The following is a 17,831-nucleotide window of genomic DNA, read 5'->3' as shown; positions in this document are numbered from 1 at the left end:
CAGTCTTGCTCAATCCCCAGCATCTACTTGGATCTGGGCAGGCAGCCACAGAAACAGAAGAAGCTACAGAGGATGGAGGCATGGGGTTTTGGTGTCTGGACATGGAAGAATTGCAGGCCAATATCCACAAATGTATCCGTGAGGCTCTGGTCTTGAAACAAGGATGTGAGGACCCCAGGATGGCCGGTGAGGGACACTAAGTGGCTCAAAGAACTGAGAAAAAAATAAAAACATAGCAGCAATAGAGACCAGAGTCCAAGCCAGGACAAGGCCTGTCCCTCAGCCACCTGGCTGAAGGCAACACCATGACCTCAAGGAGGTAACTGGTGATTCATACAGAACCACACTGTGAACTCTTCACCATGGTTTATATGCTCATAGTTCAGGCAATTGCTTAGAAAACTGCATATCATTCACACCCCTATGAATCACATTCCTCCTTTTGTTGTCTTTGTGAAGTCATTACGAAGTTCTTAGTGGAAGAATTCTTCCAGGGATTGCCAAGGAGTGACACCGTAGTCGGGTGGGTTTGCTCTCACTTTGCTCAGGATATGGGTGTCCAATGGGGACAGATCAGGAAAATAGCCCCATACTAAATGGTGCCTGGACAAGGCCCATACACACTTGGATATGCCGTCCTGAACACAAGGCACAAGACACAACACGGGAGGACCTCTCATCTCACGTCTTTTACAGCCAGGGACTGAAGGTGTAGGACAGTAGGAGAAAATAGAGTTTCGCATACAACACCCCAAGGACATCAAAGAAGGGTAGCTGCCAAGAGGTAGGAAGAACTAGATTCTTAGGGACTTATCCTTGGGGACTGATATGGCCCCTGCCAGGCATCCACCTTTGAGGTGACTCCAAGCCAAGAAAACAAAGGCATGGGATAAGCCATGGAAAACAAATCCCTGCTAAGTAGCAAAGAGAGTGGCACCAACAAGTGGCACCATGTGAGTGACGAGAGCAAGCAAATGCTCACACAGGGACAGCTGGGTGTGCAGGGCCATCACAGCTCCCCCTACCCCCACCACCTGAACACTACGAGACAAACGGGACTCCTGGTTTCTGCCCTCAACGTGCTTATATTTGAGAGAGGCCACAGGACCAGTGAGTGCAGAGTCACGGCGAACTGTACACAACCTGGAGTCAGGAGACCCATGTTCTTGCCCTGCTCTGTTGCCTCGGGGGCCCTGAAGCCCATCGCTAAGTGTTCTGGGCTCCAGTTTGCTCATCTGTCGAGAGAGAACCCTTCACACAGCTCCTAAGTTCTGTGAGTCCCTGTCTCTCAAACTGGCTAATCTCCAAGGGCCTGCCAGGTCCCACACTCATGCTCTTGAGAGTCACATAGATATCAAAGCTCAAAATTAGCTCCTGGGAGTGGGAGCAAAGCTTCTGAGCCCCCAGCCCCTCTTGTGAGCACACACCTCAAGGCACATGCCCCCAACAGCCCAGAACTGACACATTTTTGATAGTTACTGAGTACATGGATTTCTAGCCCTGGAAATGTTTGTTTTAACTTACCAGGAGAAAAGAATTTGGATTCTTTTTAAAATATATACAAAGGGAATACATTTGTATACTTTCAGATACAAACTGGATGGGAAGCAAGGCTAAAGATTGTTCTTTTCCCTTAGCTCTTGTGAGTGCTATTCCTCACAGTGAATTCTCTAAAGACCACAAATGGCAGAGATCTTTGATCTCCCTTCTAGCCTGTCTCGATGTGATAGCCTGGACATGGGCAGCTATCACGCCACCCTTCAGAACCTCAGCACTTCAATGACCACATCCTGCCATCATCACCCCCATGGAGGTCCAGGGCCCCTGCCCCACTGCCTACCTCTCCACCTGTGCCCACCTCTCCACCTACCCGCCCCTTGTCACGTTGACAGATAAAATACAAGACTCCCAGTTAAATGCAAGTGTCAGATGGAGAACAAATAATATTTTAGTATAACATGTGCCTTCCTAGGCAGCACAACTGAAGCAGGCCCCTTCCAAGGATAGAAAAGTCCTCCTCTCTTCCTAAGTTTGTGTCCATAGAATCTCATCCAGTGGCCTTTCTGTCCCCTGGCTTCAAATGAAACCTGCCACTGCCTCTCTCTCAGGGTAAGGTGTGAAGACCCTGGCTTCCAAAGCCAATAGGCATGTAGGTAGTCATCCCGTTCAGAGCCCAATGGTTCTTAGTCAAAAAAGCTGCTTATGGCTAGAGTCAAAAACATGTCTAAGCGTGACTACCAGCCCCAGTGCAGAAGAGTCTGGGGAGAGGGAGAAATGAGAAACAGATATTGCCACAAAACACTCCAAGGGAAATCTCACTACAAAAAAAGAGGTTTTTGCCTGGTGATGGCTGGCAATAGGCCATGAAAACCTAGTTCTGATTTTTAGATACAAGAGACAAGCCCAGCCTGTCACCCAGCCTGGATCCCATAGAGGTCACGTGGACCAAAGAGTACCTGAAGATCTTTGACCTGCCCCTAGGTGGGCAACTGGAGTGGAAGCTCCACAAGGGTACGAATGCTGTCGTTTTCCTCATCTCTATGGACTAGTCCATCTAGTCCAGGACTAGCCTCAGAGTGAGCATCCGATGATCTTACAAAGAGTGAATGAATGAGTGAACGCATGAATGAATGCCTACATTCTCCAATATGTCCCAGAAGGTGTCAAGAGCTTTGTAATGCAAAAGGCTCTGAACAACTCAAACAAGAAACACAAACATGTCCAGTGAAAGGGCTGGGCCTGGATGGCCTCTGAGGTCATTGGCAATGTGGTGAGCCCTTGAGCCTGTCATACACAGGCAAATAACTTCACTGAAAGAATTTTAAACACTACCTCCAACACCCTGGCTCAGCATCTATGGTTGAAACCACCATGCCCAGTCACGGTGATAACCCCAGAAGGGAAGGGTGCAGAGACGCCAAGAAACAAGAACTTGGAGAGGACAATGAGGACCAAACAACTGGGGAAATAAGGGATGAGTGGGTAGGAATCCAAAGAACGGAACAGGAAAAATAATTCAAGATCCAGCATTGCTGTCCAGGACACACACACTCACACACACGCAGACAAAGATCCCCCCCCTTCCAGATCCACACTGCGTGCCTCCTGCCAGCCCCATCCCATCATCCTGTGACAGTGCTTCTTTGTGGAATAGAACAATAGGTACATTATGCCAACCTATAATTATCCTAGGAGAAGCGATAGTGAAGTCAAGGCATTATGTGAACACTGGAATACTGGATACCACCCCACCAGGAGCAAACAACAACAAAAATAACAACAATCCACAAAATCTCTAATGTAGATAAAGACTGAAAGCTGCCTAAGCCAGTGCCCTTTCACATTCATATGAGGGTGGGATTTTTTTCTTTTCACATGATTATTTAAGCACAAGGCCTTCTTTCATGGAATTGATAGAGTATTGGGGGAAGGGGCTGAGAGGTTGGGTTTGTTTTTGGTTTTGGTTTTTTTTCCCAATAAGGAGGCAGAAAGTAGAGGAGGTCGTGGGCATGAGAAAGTGCCACTGCTAGGGTGTGACACATAGAAACCTCAAAGGTAGTTGAATCTGATTCTACTGAGTGAAATCATTCCATTAATAGAGATTCCTTCTCACTACTCCTGTGAAACTACTTTCCAGGGACGTTGGTATAAAATAGGCAGAGTCCTGGGAGGTGTCATGGAAGACAGAGACAAGAAATGAGAATATCTGAATTCTTATATCACAGCCACTAACTAGCTGTTTCCTTGATTTATTCAAGAGGTATGTGTTCCCTATCTGCCACATGCTAGGCATCAAGCTAGCAAAAGAAGGAAAAAACAAAGCAGTAGTCACTTTCCTCTCGGAGCTTCAGCTTCCTACTGTGTAAAACGAGGGAGCCCCACAGCCCTGGACAGACACACACACACACACACACACACACACACACACACACACACACTTCTAAATACAAGGTGCAGCCCCAGCCTCCCACGGGACCTGCCTATACAGGCCATGACTGAGGAAGGGGGAAACCTGCAGCTTCTAAAACTGCACAGAAGGCTGAGTACAGTGGCTCACGCCTGTAATCCCAGCACTTTGGGAGGGTGAGGTGGGCAGATCACCTGAGGTCGGGAGTTCAAGACCAGCCTGACCAACATGGAGAAACCCTGTCTCTACTAAAAATACAAAATTAGCCGGGCGTGGTGGCAGGCACCTGTAATCCCAGCTACTCAGGAGGCTAAGGCAAGAGAATCACTTGAACCCAGGAGGCAGAAGTTGCGGTGATCCGAGATCACGCCATTGCACTCCAGCCTGGGCAACAAGAGTGAAACTCTACTTCCAAAAAAAAAAAAAAAAACTGCATGGAAACCCAAACCCCCAGGGCAAATGGAACAGTCACAGCATGCCATGCACACACAGGGTCAGAGCAAGAGTATGGCCAGGCACGGTGGCTCACACCTGTAATTCCAGCGCTTTGGGAGGCCGAGGTAGGCAGATTACTTGAGGTCAGGAGTTCGAGACCAGCCTGGCCAACAAGGTGAAACCCCATCTCTACTAAAAATACAAAAATTAGTTGGACGTTGTAGTGGGCACCTGTAATCTCAGCTACTCGGGAGGCCTGGGTATTAGAATCGCTTGAACCTGGGAGGTGGAAGTTGCAGTGAGTTGAGATCGTGCCACTGCACTCCAGCCTGGGTGACAGAGCAAGACTCTGTCTCAAAAATAAATAAATAAAATAACAAAGGTGTGAAAATAGGATGGGTGTTTCCTAGCACATCTCTAGTTTCTGAGGGCTCTCTCTAATGGAGACCCTCCTCTTGAATTGTGGTCCCATGGGTTCTACCTCTTCTGGGATCCAGTCAGGGCTCCCTCCTGCATACTCAGGCACCTTCAGCCTCCACACTCTTCAGCTTCCTTTCCCTTCACTTTCCTGGTGAAACATAACAGAGGGTCTTCGAGACAATTCCTTTAAATCATCAAAGGGCCTATCTAGCAATGATCTAACTCCATTCCTTAACGTTTACTGAAAAGCTCCTCAAATACATGATCCTCCCCTCTACCCGTTCCCCTCAGCTCTTAGCCATCCTTCCTCAGATGCTACTTTTTCATAGGGACTAATTTCTTCCTTCTTGCCAAATCCAGTAGCCACCCGTGGGTGGTCCTGCTGCTCAACCAACGTATGACAGTATTAGCCATGTGCTCCTTGAAACACTCAGAGCCTTGATTCTACTCATTCATTTAGTTCCTCCCCAAAAGTTCCCTGAGCCCCTGCTAGGCAGTGGGGATTTGGCAATAAATAAGACCCGGTCCTTAGTCCTCTGCTCATCTCTCCGCACTCTGCTCTTACGGCTCCAACTCTCATCTTACATCAGCAAAGGGCTTTCAAAGACTCAAAGCACCTCTACACTCATTACCTCTTGTAATAACAAAATTCAACTCTGCAAACTTTGCAAAAACACTTTATATCGTAATCCTTCCCCCCGCCACCCCACTGGGTGAAAGAACCTATTCTTGCAACCAACACTATTCTGAAAATGTAGAAAACCTCTAATGGAAGTGCAACCAAGTGCTCCTGGAATTCGACATGCTTTTTTGTGTCCTTCCCATCCCCAGTTCTCTCCTCCCTGCCCACTCTCCCTTTGCACTTTGCTTGCCTACATTACAGCAGAGTTCATTTTGTCGGTCTCTTCTAAGTGGTGGGCTCCTGGAGGGCTTCCAATGGACTGATCTCTTTGTAGACTCCATATTACCCGGTGCTTAAATATTTGTTGAAATGCAGCAAGATCAGGGAGTAATTCAGCACCAATTGTTTACCTGATCCTGGAAACCTCATCTCTACCCTCTCCATTCCTCAGGAGAGTCTGCCCATTTGAAAACTGTTCCTGGGTTTATTTCTAGCATGGCCCTGGGGAGGGCTGCCCTACCCCGCAGGGTCAGGGAGGTGAGTTTTCTCTGACCTCGGGCACTGCAGAGCCCACCACCAGTCCACCCTGAAACCTCAAAGCGGGCCCACAGGGTAGATATCTAGGGACCTTGAAGCAAATATTTCACCTATTCAGGACACAGACTAAATGAGCTTGTGTCGCTTAGTAATTCTGTAATGTCTTACTTATGCCCTTGGGCAAACTCCTTAAAATATTTGTTTCTGTTTTCCCATCAATAAAATGAGAATTGAAGCACCTATTTCTTAGGATTATTGTGAGGATTTGATGAATTAACACTAGGGAATGTGCCTAGCACTGTTTAATGTGTGGCAGAGGCTCAATAAATACATTATTATTATTATTACTGTTATTGACAGGTTAAAGGCCTGTGATGATACTGACTCCAGCATAACTCTGATACTGCCCCTTTGACTTGGCTAGTTTTGACGGAGGGCCCTTTGACAACACCAGAAAACAAACCACTAAACTTTCAGTTTTTTTTTTTTTGTTTTGTTTTGTTTTTTTTTTTTTTTTTGAGCCAGAGTCTCGCTGTGTCGCCCAGGCTGGAGTGCAGTGGCCCGATCTTGGCTCACTGCAGGCTCCGCCCCTCGGGGTTCACGCCATTCTCCTGCCTCAGCCTCCCAAGTAGCTGGGACTACAGGCGCCTGCCACCTTGCCCGGCTAATTTTTTGTATTTTTAGTAGAGACGGGGTTTCACTGTGTTAGCCAGGATGGTCTCGATCTCCTGACCTCATGATCCGCCCGCCTCGGCCTCCCAAAGTGCTGGGATTACAGGTGTGAGCCACCGCGCCCGGCCTAAACTTTCAGTTTTTAAAAAAATACCAGGTAAGCTGGGTACAGTTGGCTCACGCCTGTAATCCCAGAACTTGGGGAGGCCAAGGCTGGAGGATGAGAGGAGGGTCTCCTGAGGCCAGTTTTTAAAAACCAGCTCTCCAGCAAACTAATCCGTTCCTGCCAGAACAAATCCAGTCTTACAAGAGTATGAATATTAGAGCTACAATGCACTGCCAAGAGATAGGGTTTTGCTTTGCTCACCAAGACCAGCCTGGTCAACGTAGGAAGACCCCATCTCTACAACAAATTTAAAAATTAGCCAGGCTTGGTGGCACACACATAGTCCTAGCTACTCAGGAGGCTGAGGCAGGAAAATCACTTGAGCCCTGGAGTTGGAGGCTGCAGTGAGTTATGATCACGCCACTGCATTCCAGCCTGGGCGACAGAGCAAGAACCTGTCTCTAAAACAACAACAACAACAACAAGAAGTAATGTCAGAAACAAATGCCCTCTCTCTCTCCCTGAGGGTCACCCCCACCCTGACCTGATGGATGGGAAAAGATAAGCTCAGAGATGGGGTAAGGATGAGGTGGGAATTAGGAATGGGGTAGAGGTCAGGGGCGGACTGAGAACTAGGAAAGGGAAGGATCAAAGATGGACTAGAGATCTGGAAGCAGGAAGACAGAAATGGAGTAAGGGTCAGGGCTGGAGACCAGCAGAACCGAGGTGAAATTTAGGACCATCTGATGGATGGTGACATTAATAACTTTAATTTTTCACCACCAGCTCCCACTACAGCATCCAAACATCCTGCTCTCTGAAGGAGTGGGAGCGGGGAGAGGGAAGAAGAAGAAACCTTAACTGAGTGAACATTTTAAAACAAGCAGGACATTTCGAACTCAAATAGTAAGAGTCACTATGCTGTCCAAATCCCACCAGTCCTTGGTGTAATACTACAAGTGGGACTTACAAGCAGGACTCACAAGAAGGTTCTAGTAACTAGCTCAGCTTGCAGGATGTAAAATGCCTGGTGAACTTTGCATTCCAAGGACAGGAGTTTTCCAAATTAAAATTTTAATAGTGTGTGAAAATAGTTCGCCATTTACTCTTAGGATGAGGTAGTGTTTAGAAAGTCAGCCTGGAAATCCAGGCCAATATTTTCAGGGATGCCTCCTATTCCGGGAGGAGAAAAACCAGCTTGTTGCTTCCCTCCAGTAGCACGAAGCAGCAGGGAACCGGAAAGAGAGAGGGGTCTGAACAGCTTCTTCTACCAGGAAACCAGCCAAAGGTCTCCGGGCATGTAAGGACATCTGTTTTCGGAAGCTATGGTTTGGATTTTGGCATTCTTAGGAGTCTAGGAGCAATCCTATTAATTTGGGTTCTAGCCCCAATCATACTACCTACCTGCTGTGCGAACCCAGGCAAGTGATTTTACCTCTCTGAGCCCATTTGCTCATCTGGTCCTTCTAGACAAGATTAACTTGGCAGTGTCTTGTAACTCTAATATTCATACTCTCATAAGACTGGATTTGTTCTCACAGGAATGAATTAGTTCCCTGGAGAGTTGGTTGTTAAAACACCAGGGCCTCCTTGGGTTTCCCCGTCTTCACACGTGTCTACTTTCCCTTTGACCTTCCCTGCCATGTTGTGATGCAGAAGGAAAGCCCTCGCCAGAGGCCAGGGCCATGCCCTTGAACTTCTCAGCCTGCAGAACCATAAGCTAAATAAACCTCTTTTCTTTATAAATGATCCAGTTCCTGGTATTCCATTACAGCAACACAGACAGACACTCCCACATCATCTTCACACAGGGCTTGGGCTGCCTGGCCCTGGCCACTGCCTGCCAACACCAGGCCTGGTCCCTCCATCATCTAGGACTTTGGGAACATGGCACCAGGGAAGGGCATGGGGATTACCAGAAAGAGTGAGAAGTTGGCAGGTCAGCACGGCCACACAAGCCACCTTCTCCCAACCCATGTGCAGGCATGATGGCTCCCCTTCCACAAGCACTCCTGGGGCCACTACACCAGGGAGGAAAGAAGGGCATGGGGAGGCCTGGTCACACCTGCCCTTCCTTTCAGAACCCTACATGTGGCTGATGGCAGGTCCTCGGCAGCCTGGTGGAAGAGAAAGGGAAGGTAGCACTGGGGAGAAGGTCCCCTGGGCACTGGGCTCCACAGGCAGTGATTCTCAGCCCCGCTTGTCACTGGGAGCTGGTTCCAGGGTCCCATCCCAATCTCTTATAATTCCGTAGATCAGGAGGAGATCCAGTAACTCAACTTTTCACTTAGCTCTCCAGGGAATAGCAATGCAAACGGCCACCGACCACTCCGTAAGCACCCTGTGGATGACAGAGTGCAACTAGAGGTTCTAGAAGCAAGTGCTTGAGTCCCCTCAATAGCTGAATGACTCTGGGCAGTTTACATCTCCTTTCAAACCCTCAACTGTCCATCTGAGAAATGGGGATATGAAAGTGTCTGCTTCGTGGGGTTATTTAGAGAAATACATGAGAAAAAGGATGGAGAGCACTTAGCACTGTGCCTGTACATGTTGAGAATCTATAAGAGAAGATCCCCTCTTACTATTCAGGGGTGACTTGTACAAATGCCTTCTTCCATAGCAATCCCTTACTAAACTGGAGCATTTCATAGGGAAGATGCAAATAAGGGCAATGAAGCCTCAGATACAGAGGGCAGCGGAGTGCTGAGATACCTCCGTGCCCTCTCACAACATCCCAACGCTGTGGTACAGCAACACACCCACCCCATCCCTCCAACTCAGAACATGCTCGTTGATGTGCCTGAACCCAGGCTAAATGGGAGCACACCTATAGTTGGGGTTCCCCTGTCAGAGATATGCACTGCAAGGGCCTGTGATCCAGGACAAAGTGGAAGGAGGAGAGGGGAGGAGAATGTGAATCACATTCATGCCAGGGTGTGTTCTAATATGTCAGCAAATGTGTACCAAGCTTCCGGGCTGCAGAGGAAAGTGGGCGTGTGTGGGGTTAGTGACTTGAAGGGAAAGAGGGGCATGAAAAAGAAGGGGATGAAGAGTTCGAACTGGTGCAGCAGCTGGGTCCCACACACAAATGGCATGACTCTACTTCACAGGAGCTACTCAGAAAGGGAAAAGAAAAACTAACTCTAAGAAACAAAGATCTGCCCCCAAATCCAAGAATGGCAGTAGAAAATAGGGTCCCTCACCCAGCAAGCACCCACATCATGTTTCATCAGAAGAACTCTCTCTTCTCAGCCAGGCCTGGCACACTGCCTTGACCTTCCCAATCCTGGAGCTGGGCCCTGGGCTCAGAAGATCCCAGACTGTCATTGCTGGAAACAGAATCATTGCAGATATAGTTAGTTAAGATGAAGTCATACTGGAGTAGAGTGAGCCCTAATCTTACAGGACTAGTGAGTTAGCCCATTTGTATTACTATAAAGGAATACCTAAGACTTGGTAATTTGTAAAGAAAAGAGGTATATTTCACAGTTCTGCAGGCTATACAGGAACCTTGGTGCCGGCATCTGCTTCTGGTGAGGCTTCAGGAAGCTACAATCATGGCAGAAGGTGAAAAGGAGAGCAGGCCTGTCACATGGTGAGAGCAAGACCAAGACAGCAAGTGTGGGAAGTCCCAGATTTTCAAACAACCAGATCTTGTGTGAACTAACTGGGTGAGAACTCACTCATCACCAAGGGGATGGTGCTAAGCCATTCGTGAGAGATCCACCCTCATGATCTAATAATCTCCCACCAGGCCTCACCTCCAACATTGGGAATCACATTTCAGCATGAGCTTTGCAGGGGACAAACATTCAAATCATATCAATTAATGTCCTTATAAAAAAGGGAAGTTTGCCCCATGAAGGAAGAGATTGGGGTGATGTGTCTATAAAGCAAGGAATGCCAAAGATAAGACTGCCAGCCAAGCCCCAGAAGCCGGCAGAGAGGCCTGGAACAGATTCTTCCTCACAGCCCTCAGAAGGAAGCAACCTTGCCAACACCTTTATCTTGGACTTTTAGCCTCCAGACTATGATAAAACAAATTTCTGTTAAGTCACCCAGTCTGTGGCACTTACAGCCACCCTAACAAACTAATACACCCAGAACCTTACTATCCTTCACCACACTGATCACCAATGAGGCAAGTCAGAAATTTCCAAAAAGTCTCCACATTTATTTTTCTACCCAATAAACCAGACACGATAGAGGAATTCAAATATAAACAAGACGTAGGCCCTGCCCTCCAGAGCTCCTAGGCATACAAATGTTAGTCACTTTACACTTTGCAAAACACTTTCACATACAGTGTCTCTTGTAGATCCCCCCATCTCACATTGAGATGGGAAGGGCAGGCTGTAGGTTATTCTCATTCTGCAGATGAGAACACTGAGTTTTGGAGAGTTGGTGGCTTGCTCCAGGGCACCCAACCCTGGAGTGGCAGAGAGGGAGCTGCAGTAAAGTCTTGAGCCCAAGACAACATTAGTGTGGCTGTTTTCTTTCAGCCTGTCTTGCTGCCTCTCCTGCTGTCTTGGAACTTCTTGCCTCCTTCAAACAGAAGCCCCTGCACTGAGGTCTCTTGTGTCTAAGATCTGCTCCAAGTGAGCTCCAGGAGGCAAGGAGGGAGGCCAGCCATGTTAAAGATCAAGTTAAAGACCAAGGCAGCTGCAGCACCATGAGATACCAGTGCAGTGCCCCCTTCTCTCACAGTCCCTTACCCTGAGGCTGCTCCCACCAGCCCCCCTTACCTTTTTCCCATCCCCACCCCAGGCCCCCAGCCTCTCCCACCCCACAGGCAGGGCAGGTTCCTGGTAACAGCATTGCCCAGTGTTGTCAAAATAGCGAGGAGCTGGAAAGAATTCCAGAATGAAATCTATGTGCCTCTGCAGCCTCCCAACTGACTGCCACTGTGGCAGCTAAACCCGCTAATGTGCTAAGCATTTTCTGGCAGGGCCAGGAGGCAGGGCTGGTATTTTGGGAACTGGGAGGGGCTTGGAGGCAACATCCTCGGCAAGCCTGGGAAGGAGATGGAGGCAGGAAGGCAAAGGGAACCGACCCAGAACACTTCCCATGACGTCACCAAGAGCCACCTGAGCTGCACCTCGGGATTCCTGAAGCGCTGCTGGCGGAGCGGAGAGTATGCTGGGCCCGGTGGGCAGGGCTCGGCAGGGCATGGAGGCTTCGCGGCTGGGCCTGGGGGGGAGAGGGGGCTCTAGAATGCCACTTGTCATGCACACTTTTTCTGCTGACACAGAGCAGTGTGCAATGCGTCCGGGAGGCTGGGCAGCCCAGGGCTGGCCCAAGCTCTGTTTGCCTGAGTTGGCAGCGGCAGGGCCCACGGTGACCAAACAAAAGATGGGAAGCCAAATGCCCAGAGGCTGGCGGGTAAGGCTCCCTGAGAGGGCTTGGAGGATACAGGTACTGGCAAGGAAGGGCCAGGGGCTCATAGGGATAGGAATGGGGTCGGGGGCAATGGGAACTTGCAGGCAGGGTCCCCTCTGGTTTCGCAGACACACGGCATCTCCTCTGGGCACCAGCATCTCCACACTGTCCTTACTTTTCAGGGGCTCCTTCGAAAATGCTTCAAACCATGAGACCAGGAAGGGGAGCAAACCACCATATCTGAGATCCAAACAAGGTCCCAGCATTCATTTGTCCCTGATGGGCTTAGCTCCAAATTCTGGGAGAAACCAGAGGGTTTTGAGAGTCAGGAGAGGGGTTCAGGGGACAAAAAATAGGGCTGGTGAAGAATTCCTTCCAGGAGCCGTCTGGTAGCAGGGAGTACCGCGGGTGGCAAGGCTGTGCTGCTCAGGTGAGGGGACATGGTGTCATTCTGGGGACAGATGAGCCAGTAAAACCCTGACAGGATTCAATCTGGAGGAAAAAAATCCCAGCTGATAGGAACTGCTGAGCGCTTGCAGCTTTTAAAGCCCCTCTAGCAAAAGGATCTGCAAAAGCTTTGCAAACCCTGACCACGCAGCCAGTCAGCCACTTCCCAGCCCACAGCAACGAGAGAGTTTTTGCTACATCAGAACAAACCCACTCACAAATATCTCATCCTGGCCTCGCCCCGGCACCGATTCCTTTTGGGTCTGTGTGCCTGCCTTCCTCAGAAATGACATTTTGTCAGAGCAGTGGGAGATAGTGTTGCAGGGGCCAAAGGCAGCCAGGGGGCTGGACTGCAACCAGGTTCCCCTGCTCACTAGCGGCTGACCCCAGGCAGGGCACTTAACCTTTATGAAACTCATTTTTCAATCTGTAAAAATGCAAATAATGAAGCTGCTCTTATAGAGTTGGTGAGAGGACTAAATGAGATGATGGATGCTGGGGCTCGAGCACAGAGATGAGGGGCTCCATGAGGGCGGGTCCTCCTCCTTCCCACCTTCCTCTTCAGGGCCCTCCGGCACCATAATCAGTGTGGGAAGGATGCAGAGTTTAATTCGGAGGTTGGGGAGGCAAAGGCATACTTTAATAGAATTCTCTCTCGCCCAGCACATGGTTTCTTGCCCACCCCACCCACCTCTCTCCATCTCTACCAGCTGATAGTGTCTCAGCTAGTAGACCTTTTCTTGTTTAGCAGGGCCACTTTTTTTTAAAACTCCAGATGGGTACCCTCCATATTTCAGTTGACGTGGCCCTGGATCACTCAACTGACTGTCATTTGAATGGTGCCCCCAGAGTGAGGCAATGGTGCAGCCCTCCTAAAGCTCTTCCTGAGTGTCCCTCCTTCATGAAGATGATTCTGAGGCTTCCCAGGCCTTCACCCTTCTTTGAAAGCCCATAGCAGTTCATATGCACTTCTCTTCTATGCTCACCAAACTCTGCCCTCATCATACTTGGGGGATGTGTGTGAGAACGAGAGAGAGAGTCCAGCAGGGATTAGATCTGACTTTTATATTCTCTACAGTGCCTGGCACAACGCTAACACATTTGATGAGGCCAGAATTACCCTGATACCAAAACCAGTTAAAGACGTTACCAAAAAGAACTTTTTCAATGTTTTAATTCTTAACCCTTACCTCATACCCTAGATAAAAATTAACTTGAGCCGGGTGTGTCTGCTGACACCTGTAATCCCAGCACTTTGGGAGGCTGCAGCAGACAGATCTGTTGAGACCAGGAGTTTGAGACCAGCCTGGCCAACAAGGTGAAACCCCATCTCTACTAAAAATATAAAAATTATCTGGGCATGATGGCAGGCACCTGTAAGCCCAGCTACTTGGGAGGCTCAGGAGAATTGCTTAACCAGGAAGGCAGATGTTGCAGTGAGCCGAGGTCATGCTGCTGTACTCCAGCCTAGGCGACAGAGTGAGACTGTGTCTCCAAAAAAAAAAAAAAAAAAATTAACTCGACATGGATCATAGAGCTAAATAGAAGACTAAAACTTTCAAACTTCAGACAGAAAACTTGGAAGAAAATTTTTCTAACCTTGGGTTAAGCAAAAATTTTCTTAAATAGGACATAAAATGCATGAGTCGTAAAGGAAAAAAATTGATACATTGGACTTCACCAACATTTTAAATGTCTACTCTTTGAAAGGCATTAATATGAAAATGAAAACACAAGCTACAGACTGAGAGAAAATATTTGCAAAACATATATCTGATAAAGGATGTTTAGTCAGAATATATAAAGAACTCCTAAAACTCAATAAGAAGAGGACAAATGACTCCATTTTTTTTTAAGGGTCAAAGAACTGAACAGACATTTCACAAAAGAAAAGATACAGATGGCCAAAAAGCACATGAAAAAAAGGTTCGACATTATTAGTCAGCAGGGAAATGCAATTAAAATCACAACAAGATACTGTTAAACATCTATTATAATGGCTAAAATTTAAAAGGCTGACAATGCCAAGCTCTGGCAAGGATATAGAATAACTACAACTCTTATACACTGCGGGTGGGAATGCTAACTGGTACAGCCACTTTGGAAAGCAGTTTGGCAATTTCTTTTAAAGTTAAATATACAATTATATTTTCATTTCTTCCAGAGATTTGCCCAAAAGAAATAAAAACATACGTCTACACAAAGACCTATAAATAGGAATATTCATAGCAGCTTTCTGCATAATGGCCAAAACTTGGGAACAACCCAATTGCTCATCAGTTGGTAAATGAATAAGCAAGTTGCAATGCAGCCACACAGTGGAACGCACCCATATATGCAGTAACATGGATAAGTCTTAAATGCATGGTATAAGTTCCTATTGCTACTCTAACCAATTACTACAAACTCAGTAGCTTAAAACAACACAGATTTACTGTCTTACAGTTCTGGAGGTCAGAACATCCAAAATCAGTCTCACTGGGCCAACATCAAGGTCAGTTTCCTTATCTTTTTCAGCTCCTAGAAGCCACCTGCATTCCTTGACCCGTGGCCCCTTCCTCCAAAGCCAGTTGTGTTGCATATTCTGTCTAACTGCTTAAGGGAACAGGACTTTATCAAGGCATAGAGCCACAGCAAGCATGGGAAACGTATAAGTAGTTCCATATTTCCAGGATGTGTAATGTAACATTTCAAAGATAAGGAAACTGAGATTCAGAGAGATCCAGTATCTTACCCAAGGTCCAGGACACAGTGAAAATCATGTTCAACCCTAAGGCCTCTGAATCCAAATTCAGGGTCCATGTGAGCCCTCAGACTTCCCTGCCTTGACCATGGATGGTCATTTCCACCTTGTCTCAGAGCCCTGCACGCCCACCCCGGTACACTGTGCCAGCAGCTAAGCCTGTGGAGCCAGGCAGAACCCTGGGCCTCCCCACCTCCCCACCCTGGGACCAACAGATTCCCAGCTCCAGCAGGATAACATCATAACCTTAATAAGATTGACATTTGCATCCTGTTTTATATTCATCAGCATTCTTACACTTACGTTACTTTATCTGGCCTTCTCCATCGTATGAGTCTAATGGTGCAGATATTCTCCACCCCATATTCTCCAACACTCAGAAAGCTGAGGTACTTTCTTACACAGCAAGTGGGTAGAAGCCAAGATCAGAACCTTACCCCCAACCCACCCCGTGACACCACAAGAGCCTATTGACTCAGAACGGAACTCAGGCAAACCCCCCACCTACCTGAGCTTCCCCTCCCTCATCTGCAGGATGGAAAACAGGTTAATACCTGCCCTGCCTATCCTGATACATCAGGCATAAATGAAAAAAAAAAAAGGAAGTAGTATGTAAAAGCACTTTGGAAATGTTAAAATGCTACACAAATTATAAGGAACTGTTCTGATTATACTCTCAGGAAATGTCACAAATTTTCTCCAAAAGTGAATAATTGTCATTACTTTTCAACTTCAACCCCTTGAAAAGCCAGTTTCTCCTCCTGTCATCTTTATTTCTGGTTAAAGCAGAGATGTTCTACCCAACATTCCAACTGGAATCTCAAGATCAATCTTTAATTCCTCCTTCCAGCTTCACCCTTTCTGAAATCAAGAACAGGCAATTCTCCACTCCACCTGCCATCTCATCCTCAGTTTCTCTTGCCATCTGCCCCCCTTTAAAGCTAGAAATCACCAGCAACCATTTTCATTCCTCATCCCTGTGGTCTCTCCTCTGTCAGAGCCAACCTATATGATGCAAAGGCACCACTCCAATCACCTCTCTCAGAGGCTCACAGCCCCAGGGGGACAGCTTCCAGGGGTCCTCCACGGGCTGCCCCAGTGAAGCTCTCCAGCTTGTCTCCCATGACTCAACGACCCAGGTAAGCCTAAATGGCCCTGTTTCCCAAAACTCAACTCTCTTCCCACTTTTATGTCCCCACTATATCTGGAACTCCCTTTCCCACTATTTAATTAGCTATAAGGGTAGGAGGAATCAAACTAGACCCCCAACTTTTACATCAGCCTAAATATATTCCAAGTGAATCAAAGAATTGTTGTTAATGGCTGGGCGCAGTGGCTTACACCTGTAATCCCAGCACTTTAAGTGGCCGAGGCGGGTGGATCACCTGAGGTCAGGTGTTCGAGACCAGCCTGGCTGGGTAATATGGCAAAACCCTGTGTCTACTAAAAAAAAAATAATAATACAAAAATTAGCCAGGCATGGTGGCGCAAGCCGGTAGTCCCAGCTACTTAGGAGGCCAAGGCAGGAGAATTGCTTGAACCCACCCAGCAGATGGAGGTTTCAGTGAGCCAAGATTGCGCCATTGCACTCCAGCCTGGGCAACAGAGCAAGACATCACCTCAAAAAAAAAAAAAAAAAAACCACACACACACAAAGAATTGAGGTTAAAAAAATCCAGATTATGTAGATGAATATCTGTCTGATAGCTGAATGGGGTTGGAATTTCTAGGCTACATAGCAATGGAGTAAATCAGAGGAGAATAAAATGAATAATAGTTAACATTTACCTGTTTTCACTTCTTTTAACTGGATATACATATTTTAAAAGTAAACATACCCTTTACCTCATGTTGTACACAAAAAATAACGAAATGGATCACAGAATGAAAGAAATGCTAAAATTATAAAAATTCCGGAAGAAGGCCAAGCACGGTGGCCTGTAATCCCAGCACTTTGGGAGGCCGAGGTGGGCAGATCACTTGAGGCCACGAGTTTGAAACCAACCTGGCCAACATGGTGAAACCCCTATTAAAAATACAAAAATTAGCCAGGCATGGTGGTACACACCTGTAATCCCAGCTATTCAAATGGCTGAGGCACAAGAATCCCTTGAACCTGGGAGTCAGAAGTTGCAGTGAGCAGAGATCGAGGCACTGCACTCCAGCCTGGGCAACAGAGTGAGACTGCCTCAAGAAAAACAAACTTCCAGAAGAAAACATGGTGAAAATCTTCATAACCTTGGTGTAGGCAAAGATTCTTAGGACACAGAAAACAAGAATCACAAAAGGGAAAAAATAACTTGGACTTCAAAATTAAAAATTTCTGCTCTTCAAAAAACATTGTTATGCTGAGTGTGGTGGCTCATACCTGTAATACCAGCACACTGGGAGACCAAGGCAGGAGGATTATTTGAGACCAGGAATTCCAGACCAGCCTGGGAAACACAGAAAGACTCTATCTCTACAAAGAAGTTTATTAACCAGGTGTGGTGGCTCATGCCCGCAGTCCCAGCTACGTCGCAGGCTGAGGCAAGAGGATTGCTTGAGCCCACGAGTTCGAGGT

The 17,831-nt window shown here is 47.4% G+C and overlaps 1 protein-coding gene across 3 annotated transcripts in view; it reads right to left on the bottom strand.

Annotated features, from left to right (window-relative positions):
* The window catches only part of DPF3 (double PHD fingers 3), a 282,519-nt gene that overhangs the window by 188,771 nt on the left and 75,917 nt on the right, over positions 1 to 17,831 (bottom strand). The window contains exon 1 of one of the 3 annotated variants that reach the window (XM_063644313.1): positions 9,903 to 10,013. The exons of the other annotated variants lie outside the window; for them this stretch is intronic. Coding sequence (XP_063500383.1) covers positions 9,903 to 9,922 — 20 coding nt within the window. The 5' untranslated portion in view covers positions 9,923 to 10,013. Of the gene's footprint in view, positions 1 to 9,902; positions 10,014 to 17,831 lie in introns of those variants that run through there. 3 annotated transcript variants of the gene reach the window in all.

This window comes from Symphalangus syndactylus, chromosome 8, assembly GCF_028878055.3.
Source record: "Symphalangus syndactylus isolate Jambi chromosome 8, NHGRI_mSymSyn1-v2.1_pri, whole genome shotgun sequence".
NCBI classification, from domain to species: domain Eukaryota; kingdom Metazoa; phylum Chordata; class Mammalia; order Primates; family Hylobatidae; genus Symphalangus; species Symphalangus syndactylus.
This window is presented reverse-complemented; position numbering and strand designations above follow the sequence as displayed.